Source organism: Somniosus microcephalus, unplaced genomic scaffold (assembly GCF_052327205.1).
Source record: "Somniosus microcephalus isolate GS21.2 unplaced genomic scaffold, FLI_Smic_1.0 unresolved_chr9, whole genome shotgun sequence".
In the NCBI taxonomy this organism is placed as follows: Eukaryota; Metazoa; Chordata; class Chondrichthyes; order Squaliformes; family Somniosidae; genus Somniosus; species Somniosus microcephalus.
Window position 1 is genome coordinate 30,946,704 of NW_028225187.1, and position 27,690 is coordinate 30,974,393.

The 27,690-nt window shown below is 42.0% G+C and overlaps 1 protein-coding gene across 3 annotated transcripts; it reads left to right on the forward strand.

Annotated features, from left to right (window-relative positions):
- The first annotated feature begins 39 nt into the window (after window positions 1-39).
- On the forward strand, window positions 40-27,634 carry LOC147085009 (platelet endothelial cell adhesion molecule-like). 3 transcript variants are annotated; one of them, XM_085979707.1, is made up of 16 exons: window positions 41-140; window positions 553-667; window positions 3,840-3,869; window positions 5,128-5,379; window positions 6,391-6,651; window positions 8,214-8,468; window positions 9,506-9,784; window positions 13,021-13,299; window positions 14,296-14,577; window positions 15,411-15,512; window positions 16,003-16,033; window positions 18,017-18,108; window positions 19,095-19,151; window positions 19,932-19,997; window positions 24,015-24,046; window positions 25,512-27,634. In XM_085979707.1, exons 2-16 carry the CDS (start codon window positions 637-639, stop codon window positions 25,638-25,640), a joined length of 2,178 nt encoding a protein of 725 aa, XP_085835833.1. In that variant the 5' UTR covers window positions 41-140; window positions 553-636; the 3' UTR covers window positions 25,641-27,634. The 3 variants fall into 3 exon arrangements, with proteins under 3 accessions (XP_085835835.1, XP_085835833.1, XP_085835834.1); XM_085979709.1 differs by lacking the exon at window positions 15,411-15,512 and having other exon boundaries at window positions 40-140; XM_085979708.1 differs by lacking the exon at window positions 3,840-3,869.
- Window positions 27,635-27,690: the final 56 nt, after the last annotated feature.

Sequence of the window (27,690 nt, forward strand, 5' to 3'; positions counted from 1 at the left end):
GGTTTAAGTTCCCCTTTTATCCACTGTGGTCAGAAGTGACAGTGATCTCAGTGCGCAGTCGCCTGGTGCATGGGCAGTGAGCTCCACAGCTGCAGAGTGCTCCCGGGGAACTCGCTCCAGCCGCTGTCTCCTCATTCCCCGTAAGTACAGACTCGGGATCTGCGCGTGTGGGCGTTTGGTACTGAAGAAGTAGAACAGTGTCAGCGGGTACAATTGTCGGGAGCAGGACTGGGAAGCGGAACAATGCGCTTGGGAATAGATTGTTCTGTGTTTGACGGAATCAATCTGTTCAGGCGCTCAGTTGAAATGTTCACCCAAATCTGAATAAATAGAGGCGGCATTGAAACAAAGAAAACAATGATCCATGGGTTTTTAATATTTCACATGGCTCTCTTAAAGGCGAGCGACTATCTGCAAAGTGGAATAATGCAATGCTTTAGGGAAAGGGCAGGGGAGTGGGACCAATTAGCAAGTTCTTTCGAAGAACCGGCACAGGCATCAGGGCCGAATGACCTCCTTCGGCGCTGTATGATTTTTGATTTCACTTTACAGATAAAAAGAACTGAAAACAGCTGATCCGAAGCGAGCGACTTCACAGAGGGAGGGGAGCTTCTGCTCGCATCACCCGCTTTCGAAATGAAACACATCTGTTGCCTTCTGATCTTCTGTAAGTGAATCTCAAATATTACCAGTGCCTTTGAAAATCTGCATCACTCACCCCGGACCCACAATCAGATTAATAAGGCTCATTGTCTAAAAGGCAGCGACGCTCTAAATTGATATTGACAGTTTCTGAAAGTAAGACATTTATTTAAAATGTGTTGAAATATCATTTGTAGGTTTCAGTTTTAAGCTGAATTTAGTGCAACAATGCTACGTTTGATTATGCAGGGTAACAGGATCTTTCTGCTCATCTAAAGAGATCCACTTTACTATAACAGGTTGCTTCTAAACAGCATAATATTTTTGCTTTACCAATTATCTAGCCTCACCTGCAGAAACTGCTTTCAAATTTCTAATTCTTGTAGTTTTGCTTATAAGTAGGAATTAACAGTGTTATGCACTTCATATCAAGTGTCAGCGTTGTCCCAGTTGTTTCACTCTTACTAAATGCTATTAATAAATGCGGTGAGCTTTGCAGTGCTTGGTCTCTGTGGCTAGCTGTTAAACTTGGTCTAAAGCATTGCTTCATGATTTTCTGTGGCCCAGACTGGCTTCTTGTTAAACATCTGCTATAGAGAGACTGGTATAAAGATAGATTTATAGAGAGATAGAGAGGGAGAGACTTTCACACAAACACAAACACACACACACAAGCAGATAACTAAAAATGCAGAGAGAGACCGAGACACAGATAGAGTCAAAGGGAGAGAGAGCAAGAGAGAGAGAGATTGAGATGGAGTCAATGAGTCAGAGTGAAAGAGGAAGATTAGCACACGAGAGAGACAGTGAAAGGGATACCTCAAGTCATAGACACAGATGACTGAGGGAGAGACACAAAAAAGAAGCAGAGAGAGGACATGAGGGAGAGAGAAGGAGGTACAGACACAGAGTTAGAGACACAGGTACAATGCAACAACATGCAGTGAAACAGATAGGCAATGAGAGAGAATAAGCGTCAAATAGACAGAGAGAGAGCAACAGAGAGTGACATGCAGACAGTGACACTGACATAAGTTAATTCAGAGAGAGAGTGAGACCGAGAGATCTACGGGCAAAGGGATGAAGACCGGGAAAGTTTTACAGAGAGAGAGTGAGTCGGCGAAGGAGAGACAGACAGAGTGAGAGACAGACAAACAGAAGGCAAACATGCAGGGAGGCGGTGGGCTAAAGATCCTTGAGAGAGACCGAGAGGGGGAGAGGGGGCAGAGCGAGAGACACACAGATAGGGACAGAGCGAGACAGAGAGAGATTACAGTCTTTTTTTCAACTCAACTATGCACAAACACTATGATTATATTTTTTAAATTACTGGTGAAAGGGAGAACAACATACAGCAATGTGTTAACCGGGAACCATTTTTAATTTCAGGCTCGTTTAATATCTGCTGCCTAAACTGGAGTTAACAAAGCTGAAGAAATAACATTTACTTTGATTTAACTTGAGCTAAACTGACGGCTTCAATGATTTTGGCAGCGAAATTTATAATTGTGGATCTTTACTATTAATGTCTGATGCAATTTACTGGAATTTAGACAGAAGTGACTCCTTATGGTCAAATGCCATTGAGACTGCCTTGTTGTGAGGTTGTGACGTCAGCGCTCTGTTGTCTTGTTAGCCACTGGACCACAAGAACAGAAAACAGGAACAAACAGTGTCTGCATCTTTAATGTACCACCGACTCTTTCACCATAACCTCATCTAATTTAATAACATGGCGTTAGTTGTGGGACCATGTTAGCCACAGCTAGTTCCACAGCTTAATGCGGTAAATCTTAAATGATGATTAGTAATGCTTAATTTGTTTGTTCTTGAGCTTATAATCGCCCCCATGTTTTATATGTTGCTCAGCACATAAACCTTGTTAAAATAATTGGCCAAATTGAATACTTGTAACACTCACCCCATTGTATCCTAGCTGGACAAAAGGCCCAGGTTCTACATGTTGAGCAGTGACATTCAGAGACATCTGCATTGATCTTTGACCCTTTTGCAATTATTTTTGCAAAGTTTGCAGCAACAGGCATTGCCTTAGTAATGTGATTCCTCTGGTCTGAGGCCCGACAAAATCTTTCTGCAGCCAGCTGCTTGATCATGCACCTTCTTCACGACGAGCAGTAGCAACCCAGTCAAAACTTGTGATGCTGATTAGGATAAAGACGATTTAAATGAAGATAGCAACATAAGAACAGGAGTAGCCCATTCAGCTCTTCGAGGCTGCTCTGTCATTCAATTATACCATGTTTGATCTGTACATCAACTCCAATGACGCCCCTTTGCTCAGCACATATTGTTACCCTCACTCAACTAGAGGCAGCCGTGGCTCAGTGTGTAGCAAACTCGCCTCTGAGTCAGAAGTTTTCTGGATTCAAGTCGCAATCCAGACACTTGAGCACAAAAATCTGGGATCAAATTCCAGTGCAGTGCTGTAGGAGTGCTGCACTGTCGGAGCTGCCGTCTTTTGGATGATACTTTAAAGCGAGGCCCCGTCGGGGAGATTATCCCCGGTGCCCTGGGCAATATTTATCCTTCAATTAAGATAAAAAAACAGATTATCTGCTCATTATTATCATCACTGTGAAAATTGACATCTACGGTTCCTACAGTGACTACACTTCAAAAGTATTTCATTGGCTGCAAAGCGCTTTGGGAAGTCCTGAGTTTGTGAAAGACGCTCTAAAAATGCAAGTCTTTCTTTTTATAACTAAAATCTATCTTGATCTCCGTATTGAAAGTTCCAATTTACACCCAGATTCCACATCATTCTTAGCGGAGTGAGTTGAATTTTGTGAGAAGGTGCTTCCTGATTTCCATTTTAAATGGCCTATCACTAATTTTATTCGAAATGTTTCCTTCTCCATGACAGAACAAACACACTCAGTGGCTCTCAGAACAAGGACTCATTAAAATCTTTGTCAGTTTCCTTTCATCTGGCAGCAACTTTTCCATGTAGTCCTCAGACAATTAGGATCATCAAAATAAATCTTATCTTTGTTCATGAGAGGGTCAATTGTCATAGTTCGGCACGCATAGACTGGTGGTAAATGTGGTGCTGCATGTTTTATGTCCCTGCCGAAGTCGAATTTCACCCCCCAGTTATTTCCTCTTAGCAGCTGAGGTCAAATTTGAAGATGCTCTCAGTTCATGAAACATATTTTACATTGTCTTCTCTCTTGCAGTGCAAATTATTCATCAGGCGACAACACAAGGTATGATGACAATAATGTCCATTTTTGATAATCCAGTTTGTGGAATGAACGCTTCCAATTTATATCTACAGGGCAGCAGCAATCCAGCAATGGAGTAATTGTCAGCTGTTCGCCCGAGCGAAAAACTGACCTTCTGGACTCGCCACCTATGAGACATGCTCGAACATCATTTTCATTGATTGAGTGGAAATGTAAAGTGGGCGGTTTCTCCAATGGTCGTCCAATCAGAACCCCAGATTTAAGCCTCAGCACCAAGCTTAATGTTTACCACAATATATTAAAGACAAAATGATTTATAAATTGGTCTGGGTAACTGCCAGCTCAGTCACCTGAGGATTGGAAGAGAGCAATCATAATTGAGTAATAAATGGATGGATAAATAGAGAGCTCTTTGATGAAGTAACAGCAAGTGCTGATGAAATGAGTGCTTAATGAACTTCCACATAACAGACCTGTGAGCAAATTTGAAACCCATGTGAATAAGGGGAAGTGGCAGTGTGGATAAGAAATGGGCTGAGACTAAATGCAGAGACTAGTTATGAAGTGAATGTTCAGTGGTGTCTCGCAGATGTCTTTATTGGGTTCACTGTTCTGTCTGATAATTATATATCACCTGGATTTGGGTATACATGTGCACAACTACAAACCTTGCAGAATCATGAAGCTCGGAAATGTAGCAAGCATTGCGAAAGATAGAAAGAGACTTCAGAAAGAGAAAGACAGACGGCCGACGTAGGCAGATACAATATATTGCTGGAAATTGCAGAGGAAATTTACTAATATTGTACCAGGGACACGGGATTTCAGTTGCATGGAGAAACGAGGGCTGTTCTCCTTTGAGCACCGAAGTTTAAGGTGTGATTTGATCGAGCTGTTCAAAATCATGAAAGGTTTTGGTACAGTAAATAAGGAGACACTTTTAAATGTTATGTTAATTGTTATAGTTGAAACGCCTACCGGTGACAATGGGAGGCGATTGTGCCGCCCAATCTTTGGTCCTACTGAAAATGGTAGGGTGCTGAGTGTCTGCGTTAAAGCAATGGTAAGACTACCGACCCCAGTTCGAGACGGTTACCACCCGATTTCACCAAGTTAATGTCACCTCTTAAATAGAAATTTCGATCAATAGACAGCCGTTAGGTAGCTCCCGGTTGGGACACTGAGTAGAAATACCCACTGTATTGACTACAGTAGATAGTGCATAGATTAGAAATTTCAATATTTCTAATCATAAATTCCATTTATTGTCTTTCTGCAGCTCCTGGGCCGGAAGTGCTGGTTAGTTACCCCAGCAGTGGTGTGGTAAAGGAAGGAGAGGAATTTAAGCTGCATTGTCGATACAGTGGCAAAGTTACTTCCACTCATTGGTTTAAAAATAAAGTACATTTAAATAAAACTCACAGTGAGTTTTATGAATCGCTTGCGGACAGTAGCAGTGGAGGCTCTTATCACTGTGCCCTGTTGTCAAACAAATGGGAGAGGAGTGAACCTCTGGAAGTGGTCACCATCGGTAGGTGAACTTTGACACTTAAAATCATAGAAAATAGAAAAATCTACATTTATATGGCATCTTGCACGACCTCCGATTGCACTTCACAGGCAATTAAGTACTTTTCAATATAGTCACTGATGTAATGTGAGATAAGTGACAGCTAATTCGGGCAGAGCAAAGCTCCCACAAACAGCAGTGTAATAATGACCAGGTCATCTTTTCAATTCTATTGGTTGAGTGATTGAGCTTCCAATTATTTTTGTGGGAACTTTAACGCCCACCTAATAGGCGATACAGGGCCTCGGTATAATATCTCATCAAAAAGGCTCCGTTTCCTTCAATAATGACACCGGGAGTCTCTGGAGTGGGGTTCAAACCAACGCCTCACTATCGCAGAAGCGTTTGGGCAGCAAGTGAGCCACACCTATTGTTAGTTATTGACTGCTGAGTCAAACCGCTGGAAGTGGCCACCATCGGTCGGTGAACTTTGACCCACAGTCAGCTCAGCCTTTGTCCCGAAAAGTTAAGTTTTTAAAGAGGTCTCTCAGTAAATCGTAAGACAGTATATCAAACATGTTACATACTTGAACAAAATTGCCAAATGGTCACTGGGATGAAGCGTGTGGCGAGTCCACAAAGCTGAGGTCACTTTTTCCTCAAATCCCTTCAACCAGCTCTGTTCTAAACAATCCCAGCTCCTCTAGCCTCACCACACCTGATGAACAAATACCAGTCGTTCCTTGAGAGAGGGCCGAGTTTGTTGCTGATTGGTAGAATCGGATTTCGAAGTAAAAGTTATTTGATTGACATTTGAAGGACCACATAAGGGGGTGTCAGCTGAACTTAATAAGGGACACGTGACTTTCTAATGCCACACTTGTCGCTGGGGCTTTTTGCATTATAGATGTGGTGTTCGTTACTGAAGTGATTACTATAGCTGCTCTTTAAAGGAAATAAATATAGGATGTCATACCTGTAGTTTAACATATTCCAGTTTGTGCTTACTTAATATTTCTTACATATTTTCAGCTTCTGATATGTTTTTAACTCTTGAAGTAAATCCAAGGGCCGCGCTGACAGGTGAAAGAATTATCCTGAATTGTTTGGTGTCTGACCAGAAAGGGAAAGGATACTTCCTGTGGTATCAGAAAGAAGAGATAATACATGGAACTTCTCAATCTCAGTACATCATAGCTAATGCAAAAATTGCAGATGAGGCATCTTACCGGTGTGAACGCAGAATAGGCTACAGGAAGTGGGTCTCACTGGAAGTAAACATCACCATAGCAGGTTGGTCACTGGCTTTGTTGTTTTCCTCCGAAACGTGCTGCTTGTTAATTTGCTGAAAGATGGAAAACGATTCGAAGAATATTCTTTGGCTAGACAATTTCTGTTGAAATTGGTAAATATTGGCAAGTACTGGGAAAACATTACAAGCTGGGCACTGTAGGCAAGTCTCTGGTTCGCATGTGGCAAAATAACACACTCCGTTAACTCTAAGGGCCCCATGAATCCATAGGAGGGGAGGCCTCCATCTCCTGAGAACTATCGGGAAATGTCGTTGGAGGTCATTTGCGTTTCATTTCCGTGCTCTCACGCTGCTGGGCGATTTCATGTGCATCCCCGTGCTCATATCACTAGGGCTGCATATGGGTTAGTAATAACAGTGTCGTTAGAATGTGGAACTCGCTCCCACAGGGAGTAGTTGAGGGAATTGCATTTAAGGTGAAGCTAGATAAACACATGAGGGAGAAAGGAATAAAAGTATATGTTGATGGGGTAGATGATGAAGGCTGGGAAGAAACACGTGTGGAAAATAAGCACCTGCATGGACTTATTGGGCTATCTGCTGTAAATAATGTGTACAATGTTCTTTGCGTCAGGAGGAGCTGTTCCGGTCTTCCACTAAATTTTCCTATCCATTTAGCTATGGCGGACCACAATAGAGGGGCCACCTGATAAACACTGGTGGTGGAGCTTTCGTCAGAATAATCTGCCAACAAAAGTCTTTTTGAGGATCCAAGGGCATCCTAAATAGAGAATATATTATACAGCTTTTTGACTTAAATACAATCACCGAAACTCCCGCCTGCCGATCGTAGGTCCTGGGGGACTTTGAACTGCTAATTTTCAGCCGCAACCTGAACGTCCCATTTCAGGCTAGTGGCAGTGCTCCAGGGCCAAATGATGTGCGCCTGTGACTGCCGTATGCAAAGCAACGTAAGGCCATCCCAACTTAAACGGATTTGCTGCTAATGAATGGGAGATTGTAGCTGAGTCAGGCTTATAGCTGAGGCCTGGAAGATTTGGCGCACTTTTTCCATTATGTTCACAACGCACCTCTGGCACCCTGTGCCCGCTGGGCGTCTCAGAATGCAAAATGAGCTGGATGCCCTCCTTACCGACTCTGGTGGGGTGGGTGGAATGCTCCTCAAAGAATCTGGCGGAATTTCCTTCTATTGAAATCAATGGATAGCATATATGGCGGGTTCAGTATGCTATAACTGATCCTTTGCGCCGGATTTTCGATTCCCTTATCTGATTAGGCATTGCTTACCCGCTCTACCAACATAGATCATTTTCAGTGTTCCAACCTAGGAAGAGCTGGGCCAAATGGTGGGGAAGTGCTGCACGAGGAGGGCAATATCAATAAACCGCAATTAGAACCATCAGTTAATTCATCACCAACTGTCCACTGCTTCCTTTCTGTTCTGTATTGGGCCCAAACTTGATTGGAGTTGGGATTGGGATTATATAACGTGTCCAATGTATTCGGGCTGTTGTAGAAGCAGTTCTCAGTTTGATTTAAGCATTTGTTGAACTAAACCACGAAATTCTGCTCCCGCTATTAGATGGCGATGTGGCCTTCCATGTCGACCCACCTTCGGGTTTGGAAGGAGATGTTCTGATTCTGAATTGTCGGTACAGAAACTATTATTTGTGGAAAGATGTCGGTTTTTACAAAGGCAATAGAATAATCCACTCAATGAAGTTGAATAATTGGAAAGCTCTGCATAGCATTAGAATGAATAGATCAAAAGAAAGCGGATCGTACCATTGTACTATTGACGATAAGATTTCTCGAAGTGTTCATGTTCAAGTTTATGGTATGTATGCAATAATTCAATTGGTGATATCCCTCTTTAAAATATATTCATCTTTAAGGTCCGAGAAGTTCTAAATCTGTACAAAATTATACATAATTCTGTGATTCCGGAAAAATGTGTTCGCGTTAGTTCATAAGATGTTTATCTAACAACGTGCTACTTTAGCCGATATATAACCCAGGGCGGGTCTCCTCCCGTGCCAGCACCAGCAGCTTTCTTTCTCCTCCCACCCCACCTCAGAGGTGAATTTGGCGGCTACCCCCATTACCACCATGTCACATCTAGAGGCTGACGGGGAGTTTGCTCCCAGGAAACCGAAATATGATGCTGCCTCTGTCCTTAACAACCACGATGAGGAGTTGACAAAAAGTACCAGCAGGTCCTCGTGAGCCCCTGGAACTTCAGTGGTGAGTCCGCTGACGGACTTTGTGGTAGGATAGAATAAGCAGTCTGCTCCTCTCCACTCTCTTTTGCTAGCATCACTTACGTGTCTGGCGTAAGCATCGTCACAGACTCCTAATAAACTATGGGAGCAGATTCCCTTGGATGCCCATGTCATCGCAGCGGGTGTGTTATATCATCACTGATCCATCACCCTGGCCATGACAATCCGGAGTCTTTGTAATTTCAGATGCTGACAGCTGAGCGGGGGGCTGGCTGGGGACAGAGCGGTGTAGCTGTGAACATTTGTGGAGTTCACCGTGGTCATAGTATACGGTGAGATGCAACAGAGCATGGCTGAAAGAGAAAAGATCTATGGGAGGTTTCCTGCTGAAAGATAATTCTTGCCCAGCATGGAATTCCTGTTTCAGCAGAATATATTAAGTAGATTAAGTTCTCCGCAATCAAATAATCGAGAGGAAGTCCATAACACCCGCCCGCTCCAGTTTTCCACAGTACAGCTGCTGGTTACCATGAAGTATAGCCGCCCCTCGTGGCGATTCTTGGTATTGCCTTGCTCTTATTATCAATCACTGCTAGGTGTTTAACTCAGTGATAGGATCCGTTATCTGTCAATCCAGATTCTGTTTTCACAGAACTCTTCGCCAAACCTAAACTGAGGACTGAGCCTGCAGTTGAAATATTTGAGGGAGACCAGTTAAAATTGATCTGTTTTGTTGAAACAATGGTGTCCAGTATTGGGCTGCAATACTCGTTTTACAAAAATGGCAAAGCTCTGAGCTTGAATGCATACAACAACTTTAATCTCACTGAGGCAGCTTCTTTGAAAGACTCGGGGACTTACCTGTGTGAAGCAAATGTTTTATACCGTGGTGTGAAAAAGAAGAGCAATGAGGTTTCCATTGTGATAAAAGGTAAGGACAACCAGCTGTAATTATTGTTCATCTTTCATTTAAACATTTCTTCATGTGATTTATTTAAATCAACGTACCAGAGGAATCCATTCTGGTAAAGAAACATAGAAACACTGAAGCTAGGAGCAGCAGTAGGCCATTCGGCCCCTTGAGCCTGTTCCATGATTTAATGAGACCATGGCTGATCATCTAAATTCAGTACCCTGTCCCTGCTTTCTCCCCATATCCCTTGATCCCTTCCACCTTAAGAAATATATCTAACTCCTTCTTGAATATATTTAATTAATTGGCCTCAACTGCCTTCTGTGGTAGAGAATTCCATAGGTTCACCACTCTCTGTGAAGAAATTCCTCCTCATCTCAGTCTGAAATGGCTTACCCCTTATCCTTAGACTGTGACCCCTGGTTCTGGACTCCCCCGCCATTGGGAACATCCTTCCTGCATCTAGTCTGTCTAGTTCTGTTAGAATTTTATAAGTTTCAATGAGATCCCCTCTCATTCCTCTAAACTCTAGGGAATATAAGCCTAATCGATCCAATCTCTCATCATACGTCATTCCTGCCATCCCTGGTATCAGTCTGGTGACTCTTCGCTGCACTCCCTCCATGGCAAAAACATCCTTCCTCAGATAATGCGACCAAAACTGCACACAATACTTAAGGTGTGGTTTCGCCAAGGCCCTGTACAACTGCAGGAAGACATCCTTGCTCCTGTGCTCGAATCCTTTCGCTATGAAGGCCAACATACCAATTGCCTCCTTAACCACCTGCTGCACCTGCATGCTTACCTTCAGCGACTGGTGCACAAGAACACCCAGGACTCATTGCACGTCCCTTTTCCCAATCTATTGCCGTTCAGGTAATAATCTGCCTTCCTGTTTTTGCCACCAAAGTGGATAACCTCGCATTGATCCACATTCTAATGCATCTGCCATGCATCTGTCCAATCACCCAGCCCGTCCAAATCAACCTGGAGTTCCTCAGCATCCTGCTTACAGCACACACACACACCCAGCTTTGTGCCATCTGCAAACTTGGAGATATTACACCTAGTTCCCTCGTCTAGATCATTAATATATATTGTGACTATCTGGGCTTCTAGCGCTGATCACTGCGGTACCCCACTAGTCAATGCTTGCCACTCAGAAAAAGACGGGTTTATTACAACTCTTTGCTTCCTGTCTGCCAACCAGTTCTCTATCCAAGTCCCAATCCCATGTGCTTTAAATTTGCACGGTAATCTCTTATGCGGGACCTTATTGAAACCCTTCTGCAAGTCCAAATGTGCCACATTCACTGGTTTTCCCTTATCTGTTCTGCCAGTTATATCCTCAAAAAATTCCAGTAGATTCGTCAAGCATGATTCACCTTTTGTAAAGCCATGTTGACTTTGTCCGATCTGGTCACTGTTTTCCAAGTGCTCTGCTGTTACATTATTCATCATGGAGTTTAGCATTTTCCCCACTTCCGATGTCAGGCTTACCGATCTTTAATTCCCCTTTTTATCTCTACTACCTTTTTTAAATAGTGGGGTTACATTAGCTACTCTCCAATCCATGGGCATTGTTCCAGCTTCTATCGAATTTTGGAAGATGACCAGCAATGCATCTACTATTTCTAGGGCCATTTCCTTAAGTGCCCTAGGGTGTAGATTATCAGGCCCTGGGGCTTTATGAGCTTTCAATGCCATCAATTTGCCTAACACCATTTCCCTACAAATAGTGATTTCATTCAATGTCTCCCTCTCATTAGACCCTATGTTCCCCGACATCTCTGGGATGTTAGTTGTGTCCTCCTTTGTGAAGACAGTACCAAAGTATGTATTTAATTGGTCTGCCATTTCTTTTTTCCCCATTGTAAATTCCCCTGATTCTGACGGCATGGGACCTACGCTTGACTTCACCAATCTTTTTCTCTTCACATATCTTATGACGCTTTTACAATGAGTGTATACGTTCCCTGCAAGCTTACCCTCATATTTTATTTCCCCCACTTAATTAATCGCTTTGTCTCCTTTGCTGAATCCTAAACTGCACCCAATCCTCATGTTTGCTGCTTTTTCTGGCCAATTTAGATGTCCTCTCATTTGATCTTATGCTATCCCTAATTTCCCTTGTTAGCCACGGTTGAGTCACCTTTTTGTTTTATTTTTATGCCAAACTGGGATGAAAAAATCCTGTATTAAGATCTACCCACAGGTTTAACACGTAATAAATCAATTTTGAGTGCAATCTGTTTAAATCATATCGCCACGTGGCACTTATACAATCCATACATTTGCGAAAAACCGCAAAGTTTGATGACCAGTGCCCACTCCCAGTGGGTAATATTAGCTTCCTGTAAGAATGTGGAATGGGCGGTATTTGATTTGCCTCCAATTATATATCCCGCCAGTTTTTGCCTCCCAACATTTTAATGGATAGGGAAATCGTGCATGGTCTACAGTTGGCACAGGATACGATGCCGCGCATTATACCCCACAGTCATGAGGTGAAGTTACCTCCTCTGTTTCTGTCTGGCTGAATCAGCACAGGGCAGTAACCGGTCAGGAATAGCTGGGAGATAAATCAGACAATGCCTCATTTCTTACTAGTCCCGGAAATCTTTTATAGTTGAAAACGCTTGGGTGAAATTTAAAGTTGAGAGCACAGAAGCGGATCAGCAGACAATGGAATAGAAATTGGCCTGTGTTTATAAAGGGATGACCAATCTGCTACCACGGGTGTTGCACCCAAACCAAACTTGAATTTTCACCTCCTTCCATTTCAGTAAATGGGGAGGAAAAACGCTTGAAGTCACTAAAGTCTGTGCCTCTGAATTCCTCGGGATTTCTTTTCCATTCAGTTAGATCCAGCCAATCATAACTCTAACTTTGCATTTTCAATGGAGCAGGCAATCTGAACACAATGTGACAGTTATCGATCCTGTGTCAGCAGTGGATTTCAGAAGAATTGTAGTGTCAAGAACTGAGCTTTTAACAATAACGTCCCAAAATTTGCAGCTGCTGCAACAATGATGAAGGAGACGTCACTATCTAACGCCTGGGCGCAAAGCATCGCCTGGGCTGAGAGCAGGGATCAAATTCTGGAATAGGGGAGCATTGGGATTTTTTGGAATAATCTCAGAGGACCCACAGGATTTGCCTTCCATTCATTGTTCTGCTGCACAAACACGGAAATTGTTAAGTCTGTGATAGACGAAGAACCTGTCAAATCCCTATTTCATTCTATTTTATAGAGGCCTTCTCCAACCCTACGTTGATGGCTGAGTGTGACGCTCAATTATTGGAGGGCCAACAGTTAAAACTCGCCTGCTTCGTTGAAATATTTCGATCCAATTCTTCTTTGAGATTCGTATTCTACAAAGATGGACAACCTCTCAATTCAGCAGCAGAACACAACTATTACATCAAGGAGACATCTAGGCTGGACGATTCGGGGATTTACCGGTGTGAAGCAACTACTTTGAACAGTGAGGTGAAGAAACTGAGTAATGAGGTTTCCGTTTCAGTCAGGCGTGAGTAAAATTTAAGATAATTGATTATCACTTTTAAAGAGAACCTGAAAATCATAGAAAACGGGCAGCGCTGATTCAACAGATCACCAGGGAAGTAAAATGGTTTGCAGCAGGGTAGACTTGAGGTACTGGGACTAACACTACCGGGTTAGCCATGGCTAAGGGTTATTTCATTAGTGTTGTTTACATGCCAATTGCGAGATAGGGCGATTATGGACAGATATTCTCTGATTACAAAGACAGGAAGGAGGGATCAGTAATGTATAATTATCATTAAAGCAGGAGGGTAGCGCTTAGAAGAACCTTCTTTACATAGACGAGTGCTGGAACATAGAATGATTTGTCAGGTGGAGCGGTGGAGTTAGTTACCATTGCATTTAGGTTTGAGTATTGTTTATGGTACTGGAACAGTGCATGGCACCTGCCTTTGAATAGCAGTGCGAAGGGCAACCAAGTGTGGTGTATGATGAGCGGATAATTCCACATCCTGCATTTACACCATCTTGTAAAAATTCAAAATACCCCGAGTTGTTCCTTTTAAAATCAGTGCAAGTTGTACTGTTGGCTCATTGTCACCACCTCATTGAGGCCGGTGACAAACGAACGCTGCACATGAGTGTTTCAGTGCATAAACGAACCTACCAGAAATAATCATCTTGTTTGATAGCACCAAAATATTATCGTCCACTTGCTATATTCCCGGTTTGATATACAATCCTGTTGAAAACGTTCAATTTTGGATGAAAACCTACTATTTGGAATTATGTGCAGTAACTTTAGTTAGAACTAATATTCGATATCACTGATGGTACAGCACAAGGGCAAATCTGAACTAAATATTTTCACCAATGCATTTGCAGCTGATCAGCAATTCTTGCACTAGTCTGATTTACATATCTGATTTAATCTATGTTAGTACTCAAAATAATTTCAATTTTGAATTGTCACTTGCAGAATTAGTTCTCTACATCTTCAAAATTATTTGCTTTCCTGTAGCTGGTGCTTCTCTCACTTCCATTAACGACAAAACTGAGATTTCAGCGGGGGACCGTCTCGTTCTCCAGTGCCTGGTGAAGAGAGGCACTGCACCACTTTTCCTCTGGTACCTGAACAACCAACAGTTAGGAAACAACAGCGAATCTTACCAATTAAACACGGACGGGAGTGAGCTCATTATCAATTCATTCCAGATAGGCCACGGAGGTCGGTATCACTGTGTAGCGACCTATGAAGGAATATATAACACAACCAGCAATTATATCAACGTCACGATACAAGGTAACAGAACATTGTGTTTGATCTGATTTTATGAATTACTTTTCTTTCGGCAAAGTAAACAGTATATTGCATTTGCATGCTTTATATTCAGAAATGACACATCGCACCTCAGGTGAAAATTTATAAGAATAGTTTCTGATTAAGTAATTGAACTTAACTAGGTGAAACTCGTTCTGAAATAAACTAGCAATATTTCCCACGGGCGCATTTGAAGTTGAAATCGATAAGGATACAAAGCAGAGCCATGATCATAAAGCGACAGTGAGGGGAATATTGGGAGGGGTGAGCAAAAACCTAGCTGCAAATATGGTTCCTGTGAGGATGTTTGAAGCAGGCTGTAGTAGATGTGGTTTAGGAGAGTAGAGCCAAAGCACTTTCACTCACTAATTGTCTGACAAAGGAATCGTGTACTCCCAATAGGCCACAAATCAATTGACTGAGGGCTGTATGGATGGAGATAAAATTGGAGGAGATTTTTTTAAATGATAAGGAACACGAGGACCTGGTGTTTAAAGTTGTTTCCTTCGAGTACATGAAGCTAGATGGGAAAAATGGCGAGTAGGTTTTGGTGTGGGACAGGGACGTCTGGTTTAGTTGTATTTTGTGGACGGCGGCATTAGGAGCCCAGAAAGTAAGGCATTGTAATAATCGAGTCTAGAGCTGACAAATCCAGGAATCAGTGTTTCAGAATGACGGGGCTGAGCTGGGTAGAAATGGAATCCATTCAGTGCAGATTTTAAAAACAATTGTAATTCTTCCTATGGTGCGAGGTTGAATTTGTACTGCTTGGAACGGTTTGATGTGATTCATGGAACAAGTTTGTTTGATTCCAGCACAAAGTCAAACAACCGCGATCACAGCAACAGTTATTCCAGTTTTTCTGATCGCTGCCCTGATTGCACTGGTTTTCTTCAAACTTCGGAAGAAGAAACAAGGTGAGCAGTGTCTTACGGGCAGGTGATTGGCTCGACAGCCACGGGATGGGATTCATTACCCTCCATATTGAGTTGCATCATTCGAAATGTAGCAGAATGATTTGAGAGGGAGACGCACATTTTGGGCGGGAGTGCAAAGAGTTATTTACATGGATGGGTTCGGTTGATGAACTCAGCTTACAGGTATAAATCTGTGCGAGGGGGAGAATAATAACAGGCACGTGGTTCGGAAGAGAATGTGAAATCTGCTAGATGATTTGTAATGATTGGTGATATCTTAAAGTTTTCCGTAAGTTCTTTGTGCATTCGTGCTCTGTTTTATTTAATTATTGATATAATAAATGCACGTGTGTAACAGTTTTTAATTATTAGCAATGAATATGCTTACTGTCTGAAGATTATTTAAGGAAACCCAAACCATCTCTAGGCAGTAAACGTGCCATAGTTATTGCACAACTTGCTGAAATATGTCTCTTCCTATTTTATCCAGAGAATTCCTCAAGTGTTTCACAGCCGCAGGGGTAAGTCTGCAAAATCTTTCTATTAGTCCGTTGTAACTATATCCATGATTTTACTGAAAGCTGAAATTCCTCTTTGGCATGGGTGCAAATTATACGCCCCCAATTGGAACTGAATATTGGACTGGACGTAGACGGTCGCTAGTTGCACTACAGCCAGTTATGCCTCCGCGTACAAATGGAATTACACCCCATAGTCTCTGATATAGCTCCGATGGAGACGGTTGGAGTGTTTAATGGCTAAATATTCTATTTTTTTTGTTCTTGCTTTTTAGTTTATCAACAGGTCAGTCAGCCTAACATAGGTATTGGAAACAATTATTAGGGAAAAAATAAACATTTATTTGGAAAGACATTGTTTAATCAAGGAGATGCAACATGGATTTGTTAAAGGAAATCATGTGTGACTAATTTGATTGAATATTTGATGAGGTAACAGACTTTTGATCAAGATGGTGTTGTAGATGTTGTATATATTGACTTGCGGAAGGCAGTCATCCGAGACTTGTTAAAAAAGATGTAAACCCATGGGATTAAGAGAAATGGGCTCGGTGACAGGAAGCAGAGAGTGGTGGTGGATGGATATTTCTCAGACGGGGAGGTGGTTTTGCAGTGGTGTTCCCCAACAGTCATTTTGGGGTCCAGTACTCTTCGCAATTTTAATGACTGACCTAGACAAAGGTGTAGGGAGCAACAGTGTAAATCTGCAGATGATACGTAACTTGGCCAGGTAGTAGATTGTGATGAGGATCCTTGTAGTCTTCAGGGTGACATAGACAGGAATGGTTAAATGGGCAGAAGCATGGCAGCTGGAGTTCAACCCGGAACTGTGAAGTGATGTAATTTTGGAGAACTAATCTGGAAAGACAATATACAACAATAGCCACGATTTTGAAAAGTGTAGATGAGCCGAAATAATTTGGTGTGCATATACACAAATCCTTAAATATGACAAGGCAAGTGGATAAGTTGGTTAAAGAAGCATATGGATCACTTATTTTTTTTTAAATAGCGACTTAGAATGTAAAAGCAAAGAGAACATGCTAGAACTTTATGAATCAGTGTTTAGGGCTCAGCTGGACAATTCAGGGTAACAACTCATCAAGGCTTCTTCGGCAGCAGCTCTAAAACACGCAAACTCTTCCAACTAGAAGGACAAGGGCAGCAGGGGCATGGGAACACCACCACCTCCAAGTTGCCCTCCAAGACACACACAATTCTGACGTAGAAGTATATCGCCGATCCTTCATCGCCGCTGGGTCAAAATCCTGGAACTCCCTCCCTAACAGCACTGTGGGAGTACCTTCACCACACGGACTGCAGCGGTTCAAGGCGGCGGCTCACCACCACCTTCTCAAGGGCAATTAGGGACGGGAAATAAATGCTGGCCTTGCCAGCGACGCCCACATTCAAAATACAAATAAAACCACACTTCAGGAAACATAGTAAGAGGCAAAGAAAGGATACAGAGGATGCTTACAGGATATTACAAGGGATCAGGGACTTTATTTACGAGCAGTGGTTGGCTAATTAGGACGTGGAACAGAGAAGGTGAGCCATTAGAGATTTTCAAGGGGATGAGAAGTTTTGTTAGTGCAGATAGAGAAACAATATTCCCTCTTGGTCAATAACTAGAGGTCAAAGATTTAACATCATTGTATAAAGATCTTGAGGGGAGATGTGGAGAAATATTTTTCAATCAGGGAGTTGTCGGGATGTAGAATGCTCTACCTGAAAATTTGGTGGAAGCGACTTCCATCAATAACTTTAGCAGTGAGTTGGACGGATCGTTGACTATGAGGACCTTTTTAGGGCTGCGGACAAAAGCCAGGGATATGGGACTAAGGACGATTGCTCCTTCAAGGCGTTCTACGTTCTGTATATCTACTTCTGAATGTTTCTATGATTCGGTAACATTTCGTTAAAAGTGAACTTTGCGTTGTTGATGCATGAATCCTTAATATCTGAGAACATTTTCGTGCACAGGGTGGCAACTGAAAATAGATCTCTAACCCCGAGTGAAGAAACATCTGCGACCAATTTCGAGTGTGCAGTTGTGGGATCAGGCCGAAATACTGGTAAGCGTGAACTGACACATGTGAAAAATATGGTAGATTGTTCATGGTAACATTGGTTCTGCCGCTAACCCATCATATCTCCGGTGGAATATCGGTAATAATTCAGGGAAACGACCATTTCTGCATGACTTGCGGCAATATTCCAATGACGTTGTGACAGGACATGGTGGAAATCACCCATGGACATTGGAGTTTTTCATCTGCAAGCATTCAGCATTCTCTCATGTTAGATTTCCATCTTATTGTCTGGGCATTAAGCATCGCATGGGTCGAGCATACGCAGGGAAATAGTTTGGGGCGCTTGACACGGTTCTATTGAACCATGTTAGTGGAAAGAAAAGCTGGTGGGTTCCGTAAAGGATGTGCCTGCTGCTCCAGCAGACTGAGCAGTCTGCGCTCTTTGCAGGTGACGCTAACTGTTCCTACGCCAAAACAAAAATCTACCCCTATTCCCTTTTAATTTTGAATTCATTATTTCCTCTACACCTCATTTTTCTTTTTTCTGATGGTAGTGGTTCTCAATCGGCCGGGATTGATAGGTGGCCATCTGGGTGCTAGTCCAAAGGTTTTATCTCGGAACCTGATAATCAGACATAAGGAACAATATCTTGAGTACTAAATTGATTTGGGGAACTGTCTCCTCCCCACCATTACAAATCAACTTTCCAAGCAAAGGATGTTGGAACTGGTCCTCAGCCCGATATCTGGGTGCCTGGAATGGAGAGAATGAGAGAATGTGCTTCTCACCATCACCCTGTTTACAAGCAAGCGACTCAGCCCAGCCCTATGGCTTGGGACCAAAACACTTCATGAATTTGCTCACGGGCCGATGGATCAGCTTGTATTGATCAGGATAATTAGTTGATTAATTTTAATACCAGTAAACACAGCAGTAAATTTCCAATCATGAATTGTAGGTTGTGTCTGGTATCTAAAGGCTTCCTTAATTAACTGTCATTGACAGTTTCCATTTTTTCTCTCTACAGCTTCTATTTCCAATCAGATAATCTACAGTGTAGTCCAAGACAGGAAATCTATGGAAGGTACGGATTCGCCTTGTTACTTGGCTGGAGGGATTTGTATATCTCATAGGGCTTCATAACTACTGTGAGGGTAGCGACTGTCTTCAGACTGTGAGAAGTAATCTGGGAAGGGTCTGAATCGATTGATGCATTATAGGACTGGCACCACAATTACAGTATTTGTAAATGACAAAATCACTATAGACACTTTGTAAGTTCCATCTCTCGGGAGTAGTATCCTTAGAACCTGCACAGAAACTCCCCTGTTCTGGTTTTTAGTTAACTATTGTGTGGAACATCGTAATTGGCCGGACTCTTAATGTCACCATAAAATGCAATGATGATAACAAATCTTTAATATAACTCGATCGATACAGTTGAAGGCAAATAACGTGTACATTTGGCAAACATAATCCATTCTTGGAAATTTAAATCAATGCTGTGCAATTAATGGTTATATAACTGATGGGAATGACATGCTCTAATCACATGCACTATATTCATGTTATGGATACTGATACGATATTCTCAATTCATTATCGCTGTCAATTAATTTATACCAAGCAATCAGTCAGTCTAGCTCTCTAAATAGGTATCCATGTACCCATCAATATCTTTCTATCTATGTGTCAATCTATCTTTATATCTATCTTCCAAATATCTATGTATCTTTCTATCTATCACTCAATGTCTTCCTCCCTATATCTCTATATATATCTATCACCTCTCTATCATCTATATATTAATCCATCTTAATGAAGCGTCCTTATTGTCTTGTTTTCTCTTTTTGTTTCTGTTCAGATGATACCGGAACTGCTGCCCATTTAGTGTATTCGGAGGTCACGATCATAAAGTCACGAGGCTGTGGTAATTTCTGTCAATTGTTCGCAGCTGTTGCTAAGCGAGATGATAATTACAGTTCTAGATAATGTTGGGATATTCCTCTGCTTGATATAGTGGGAATGAGGCACATGGACTGTAAACTAAATAGTGGGGGGGGGAGGGTTCAGTTGAAGGGGAATTTAGAAAGTCAAACAGAAAGGAGGAGGTAATAGTGCAAGGTAGTGATAGGGGTAATGATAACCAGAGATTAACAGGAGGAGACAGAGCATACAGACATAAACGTGCACCTGCAAATAGTTTCAGAGTAGTTAAAAATGGTATAAAAATAAATAAATGCTCTTTAACTGAATGCACGCAGCATTCATAACAGGATAGATGAGTTGCGGGCACAAATCGAAATAAATGGGCATGATCTGATAGCCATTACAGAGACGGGGTTGCAAGGTGACCAAGGCTGGGAACTGAATATTTAAGGGTATTTGACATTTTGGAAGAATAGGCAGAAAGCAAAAGGAGTTGGGTAACTCTTTTAATAAAGGATGTGATCAGTGCAGTGGTGAGAAATGATATTGGCTCAGAATATCAAAATGTAGAATTAATTTTAACGGAGATAAGAAATAGTAAGGGAATTAAATCATTAGCGGGAGCAGTCTATAGCCCTCCTAACTGTAGCTACACTGTATGACAGTGTATAAATCAAGAAATAATAGGGGCTTGTAAGTAAGGTACTGCGATAATCATGGGTGATTTTAATATTCATATAGATTGAACAAATCTAATTGACAAGGTTAACCTTGAGGACGAGTTCATAGAATGTATTCGGGATGGTTTCTTAGAACAATACGTTGTGGAATCAACCAGGGTGATGGCTATTTTAAATCTGGTAATATGTAATGGGGCAGGATTAATTAATGATCTCCTGGTAAAGGATCCTCTTGTGAAGAACGATCATAGCATGATGAATTTCTAATTCAGATTGAGGGTGAGAAACTTGGGTCTGAAACTTAAATAAATTCAATTCCAAAGGTATGAAGAAAGAGTGGGCTAAAGTAGACTGGGAAAATAGATTAAAGTGTAAGACGGTAGATAGGCAGCGACAGAAATTTAACGAGATTTTTCATAACTCTCAGCAAAGATTTATTGCAGTGTGAAAGAATGACTCCACGAGAAGGATGACCATCCCGGGCTAACTGAGGAATTTAAGCGTGGTATCAAATTGAAAGAAAATGCATAAAATGTTGCAAAGATTCGTAGTAGGTGAGAGGATTGGGAAATTTTTGAAAATCAGCAAAGGATGACTAAAAAATTAAAAGAGGTAGAAGATAGATTATGAAAGTAAACTAGCAAAAAATATAAAAAAACAGAGACTAAGAGCTTCTACAGGTATATTAATGGAAGATAATAGCTAAAGTAAAACTTGGTCCCTTAGATGTTGGGACTGGGGAATTAATAATGGGAAACAGGGAAATGGCAGAGACATTGAACAAATATTTTGTATTGGTCTTCACGGTGGAAGAAACAAAAAGCATCCCAATGATAATTGATAATCAAGGGGCTATATTCACAATATATATCTAAAATTTGGGTGAGGGTCCCAAATGTAATATTTCCAAGTTTGCTAACATCACGAATCTAGGTGGGATTGTGAGTTGTGAGGAGGATGCTAATAGGCTTCAAGCTAATTTAGACAAGTTCATTGAGTGGGCAAATACATGGCAGCTACAGTATAACGTGGATAAATCTGAAGTTATCCATTTCAGTACGAAAAACAGAAAGGCAGAATATTATTTAAATGTTGATAGATTGGGAAATGTTGATGTACAGATGGACTTGGGCGTCCATGTACACCAGTCACTGAAAGCAAACATGCAGGTGCAGTAAGGAAGGGAAATTGAATTTTGGCCTGCATTGCAAGAGGAGTTGAGTACAGGAGCAAGGATGTACATTTATACAGGGCCTTGATGAGACCTTGGGAGTACGGTGTGCAGTTTTGTTCTCCTCACCTAAGAAAGGATATACTTACGATAGAGGGAGTGCAGCGAGGGTTCGCCAGACTGATTCCTGGGATGGCAGGACTGTCGTCTCAGGAGAGATTGGGCTGACTAAACTTTATTCACGAGAGTTTAAAAGAATGTGAGTGTATCTCATTTAAACGTATAAAATTCTGACAGGGCTAGACAGACTGGATGCAGGGAGGATGTTTCCCCCGGCTGGTGGGTCTAGAAGGAGTGATCACATTCTCAGGAAGGCGTACATTCAAGGGTCTTAAATGAAGTGGCTGCAAAGATAATCGATGCATTGGTTGTAATCAACCAAAATTCCCTGGATTCTGGAGAGCTCCCAGCGGCTTGGAAATTCGCAAATTTAACGCTCCTATTGAAGAAAGGAAAGAGGCAAAAAGCAGGAATCTATTGGCCAGTTAGCCTTACATCTGTCATTGGGAAAATGATGGAATCTATTATTAAGGAATGAATAGCAGGACATATAGAAAATCATGATTTTCTATCAGAGTCAACATGGTTTTATGGAAGGTAAATTGTGCTTGACAAATTTACTAGAGTTCTTTGAGGATGTAACGAGCAGGGTGGATAAAGGGGAACCAGTTGATGTAGTGTATTTGAATTTGCAGAAGACATTCGCTAAGGTGCCACATAAAAGGTTACTGCACAAGATAAGAGCTCATGGGGTTGGGAGTAATATTTTAGCATGGATAGTGGATTGGCTATCCAACAGAAAACAAAGAGTCGGGATAAATGGGTCATTTTCCGGTTGGCAAACTGTAACTGGTGGAATGCCACAGGGATCAGTGCTGGGGCCTCAACTATTTACAATCTATATTAATGACCTGGCCAAATTTGCTGATGATACAAAGGTAGATGAGAAACAAGTTGTAAGGAGGACACAATTAGTTTGCAAAGGGGTATCGATATGTTAAGTGAGCGGGCAGAAATTCGGCACATGCAGTATAATGTGGGAAAATATGAGATTATCCACTTTGGTAAGAAATCGAATGAAACAAATTATTATTTAAATGGGGAGAGACTACCTAATGCTGCCGTACACAGTGTCCTCGTACTTGATACACAAAAGGTTAGCATGCAGGTACAGCAAGTAATTAGGAATGCAAATGGAATGCTGGCATTTATTGGCAGGGGGTGGAGCATAATAGTAGGGAAGTCTTGCTACAACTGGAGTATTGCGTGTAGTTCTGGTCCCCTTATTTCAGGTGGGATACACTTGCATTGGAGGCAGTTCAGAGAAGGTTCACTAGGTTCATTCCTGAGATGAAGGGGTTGTCTAAAGAAGAAATGTTCAGCAGGTTGGGCATTTACGCATTGGAGTTTAGAAGAATGAGAGTTGGTATTATTGAAACATATAAGATTCTGAGGGTGCTTGACAGGGTAGATTCAGGGAGGATGTTTCCCCTCGTGGGGGAATCTAGAAGTAGGGGACAAAGTTACAGGATATGGGAGCGCCCTTTTAAAACGAAGATGAGGAGGAATTTCTTCTCTCAGAGGTTGTGAATCTTTGGAATTGTCTACCCCAGTGAGCTGTGGTGGCGGAGTCATTGATTGTATTCAAGGCGGAGATAGACATATATTTGAGCTACAGGGGAGTTAAGAGTTTTGAGAAGCAGATGGGAAAGTGGCGATGAGGCCAAGATCAGATCAACCATGATCGTATTGAATGGTGGTGCAGGTTCGAGGGGCCGAATGGCCTACTCTTGCTCCTATTTATGTTTCTTATGAAATATCACGTAGATGTTATTAGCAGGTGTAATTTTAACCTAACTCAGCCTGGTCGAAAAGGGACTGGATCTGGTGAAATGCCTGTTGTCAATCGCACCCAATTTTACTCTCCTACTACAAGGGAGAGTAAAGTCCATTGGGTGTACACCCACCCCGAAATTGTCCCGATCCCGTCAGTTTACTGCCAGGGTGGGTGATATTAAAATGACCCCGGATTAGGCTGGATTCATCTAATTCTATTCATCAACTTCCCCAGATTGTTGCCTTTATAATGCATCTGCTTTATTTACAGATAATGATGATGGCGCCTCAGGAAGGAAACAGGTAAGTTATCTTTAGAGGGGAAAGATGCTGGTGAGAAATATCGCGACCAATGCGAGTAGATTTCTAACTAACGTTCGCAAAGTAAACGATCAGTTTTAGCAATGGCCCGATTGAAACACACTCCCTTATCGAAAAGATATTCGTTTGGATTGTGAAAGGAGCAGCACATTCGCTGTCCACCCGTTATGGTCCCACACTGCCCAAAAGCAATTTTAACCCCGATGTCTATTATTCTCTATCATTGGGACAGATATGCTGCTTGCGACTTGGGCTTAAAGAGGGCGATGACGATCTTTCACACAGAATGGAAAACACACATTTTTAATTTGCAATGATTTGAATTAAAAATAGAATCCGGCGGTTCCAATCGACGCCAGTTTTTAGCCTGGGCCCAATTTCTGAAATCTAAATCATTCTGTCTGCAAAGGTCACTGCTAAACTGGCTCCACACCACTAAAGTAGCCCCTGATTAGTAATTTAAATCCAGACCATTATTTTAAAATTCAGTTGCCAGTTGTTTACAGAATAATAAAGAACATTGTAGTTTTGTTCCACCGAAAGATCATTGCAAATATGGGTGCAGTAGCTTCGTGGTTACATAACTGGATCAATAATCCAGAGGTCTCGACTAATGGTCCGAAGACATCAGTTCAAATCCCAGCACTGGCAGCTGGGGAAAGTAAACTCAGTTAATTAAATACATCTGGAATAAATAGCTCATAACAGTAATGGTGACCATGACACACTCTGGTTGTTGTAAAACCCAACTAATATCCTCAAGGAAGGAAATTGGCTGTCCTTACCTGGTCTACCCTGTATGTGACTCCAGACTCACTAGCAATGAGGTTGACCCTTAACTGCCCCTAAAATGGCGGAGCAAGCCAATCAATTTTACCAAACTGCAAGAAAAGGCATTAACCCTATGGGAACACCTCCCCCTCCAAGTCACACACCATCCTGACTTGGAAGTATATTGCCGTTCCTTCATCACTGCAGTGTCAAACTCCTGGAACTCCCTCCCTACCAGCACTGTGGGAGCACCTTCACGACACAGACTGCAGCGTTTCAAGAAGGCGGCTCGCCACCATCTTCTCAAGGGCAATTAGGAATGGGCAATAAATGCTGGCCTTGCCAGCGACGCCCACATCCCGTCAATGAATAAAAAATTATCATCGCTTGTTTAAATTTAGTCGGTGGTTTATTCATTGCTCGTTTCAATCCAACCATTTTATTTTGATTTTTAACTATAAAAGTAAATTAATAGAGGAATTATAAGTGAAATTGTGTGAGCTCAGCCAGTTAATTGTCAGTAGTTTTGACCATACTGTAAATCGGGCAATATTGAATTGGCCATCCATTATCCATCTCTCCCGACTTCCCTTCCACTGAAATCACCACTGATTCTCTCTCGCCAGCTGTGCACCATCACCTGAGACAATTTCAGCCCCATATTCTTTAATTGCAGGATAACAAGATTGGTCCCAGCGACTATTGTGTCACGTACGCCACAGTTAACCGCACAAACACTGAAGCTAGTTTGGAAGGAGGTCCAATGGAAGAAGGCTGTGTCTACGAAAACCTTCCACGGAAATAAGAGTGAAGCAGGATTAAGAAGCATGGATACAACAAGAAAACAGAATGGAGGCAACGTCAATCAACTTGTGCTCTGTGCAAACTACCTGCTCTCAGGGACTTTAATCTGAAGGCAGGTTAAGCCATTGTTCCTTGTGCAAGGCCTTCTAGGCACAGCGTTCCTGCCCGCCAGCCATTCAATTTATACATATGTTTTACTCTGACAGGACTTTATATCTCGAGGGACATCATGTCGCAAGCTTTGCAGCTGATATTTTGCACAGGGAACCTACGTGTGGCTTTGGTGGTGCTACGTGCAAGTCTATAGAGTGTGTAAGAATATTGCACCGGAACGTACACCCAGGCTAGCCATGTTCTAATGCAATTAGTTAATGGATGCGTTGGGGCTCTTGCTCTCTTTTTCCGCCAGTGATCCTGCATTCTTCCAAAACTGCAGAGGGAGATCAGTGGATCCCCTGGAGAAATTATGCAAATGCCCGAAGATGATGGGAGAAATCCTGTAGCAATTTCTAGGGTCAATTTTATCTTAAGTCATGTTGTAAAATGAATGTTATCGAACTGACCACCATGACATATTTCCTTTTCCATTAACTTCAATGTAAAGTAAAACCGGGCATGCTGTATAATGGGAGCCTTGATTGATATCGTCCATTTGCCACTCTCGCCCAATATTCAAATTATTCCAATCTATATGAATGCCACAAAAAAACTGTGTATAGAGTAAGTGGTTACTGTTTAATCTTCATCAATTGGGAGTTTAGCATTGCATTGGCAGAGCGCAGGGTAGAATATCTGGTGGGAAGGATGGCCCATTACTTGCCAAGCCCATCGAATTTTGCTTTCTTTCAACCTTCAAAAAGCAGGCCGTTCCGTTACCGGCATCCCTTGTGCCAAACTTTCCTTCCACGTTCCGGCAGTACAGACTGAACTTTACCTCACCATATATTAGTGCCAGATGCATAAGACATAGCGTTTTGTAATGCTACATGGATGATGGGATTTTTAAAATTTACACGGAATTTAAAGCACAGTAACAGGCATTCTGCCAAAGTGGCCTGTGCTGGCGTTTATGTTCCACACGAGACTCTTCTCACCTTCCCTCATCTAATCCTATCAACATATCCATTTTGTAACATATAACATAAAAACATAAGAATTAGGAGCAGGAGTAGACCATATGGTCCCTCGAGGCTGCTCTGGCGTTCAGTAAGATCGTGGCAGATCTTCGACCTTAACTCCACTTGCCCGCCCGATTTCCATATCCCTGGTTTGAACTAGAATCCAAAAATCGATTTTATCTCAGCCTTGAATGTACTCAATGATTCTGCATACACGCCAAATTGGGGAAGTGCATTACAAAGACTCACAACCCTCTGAGTTAAGAAATTCCACGTCATGGCTGACCCCATAACCTCAGACTATGTCCCCGAGTTTTAGAATCTCCAGCCAGGGGAAACTGCCTCTCAACGTCTATCCTGTAAATCCCCCCAGAATGCTCGATCATCTCTCATTCTTCTAAAATACAGTGAGTATGGTCGCAATCTACTCAATATGTCCTCTTCGGACAACCCTCTCATCCCGGGAATCAATCTAGTGGACCCTCATTGAACCGCCTCTGTGATGGAGACCACAAAAGGACACAATACTCTAATGTGGTCCAACAACATTTCTATACAAATTTAACACGGCTTCTCTCCTTTTCCATTCATTTCCTCTAGAAATGGACTCCAATACTTCGGTAACAACTTGTTTTTCTAATTTTAATGATTGTGAATGTGTACGCCTGGATCCCTTTGCTCCTCTACCCCATTTAGATTCTAATTTTTCGAGAATAATGTGGCTTCCTCATTCCTCGGACCAAAATTCACAACCTAACTATGTTAAAATTCGCTTGCCATGTACACGCCCATTCAGCATGTTTATTAACGTCTTTTTGTATTTTATCGTGCTTCAACAATAACTGTTTTAATCGTTGAATAATAAATACAATTTTAAGAAATATTCCCTGTTGTTCACAGATTGACATCAAGTGTAAGTCTATTCAGCACGAT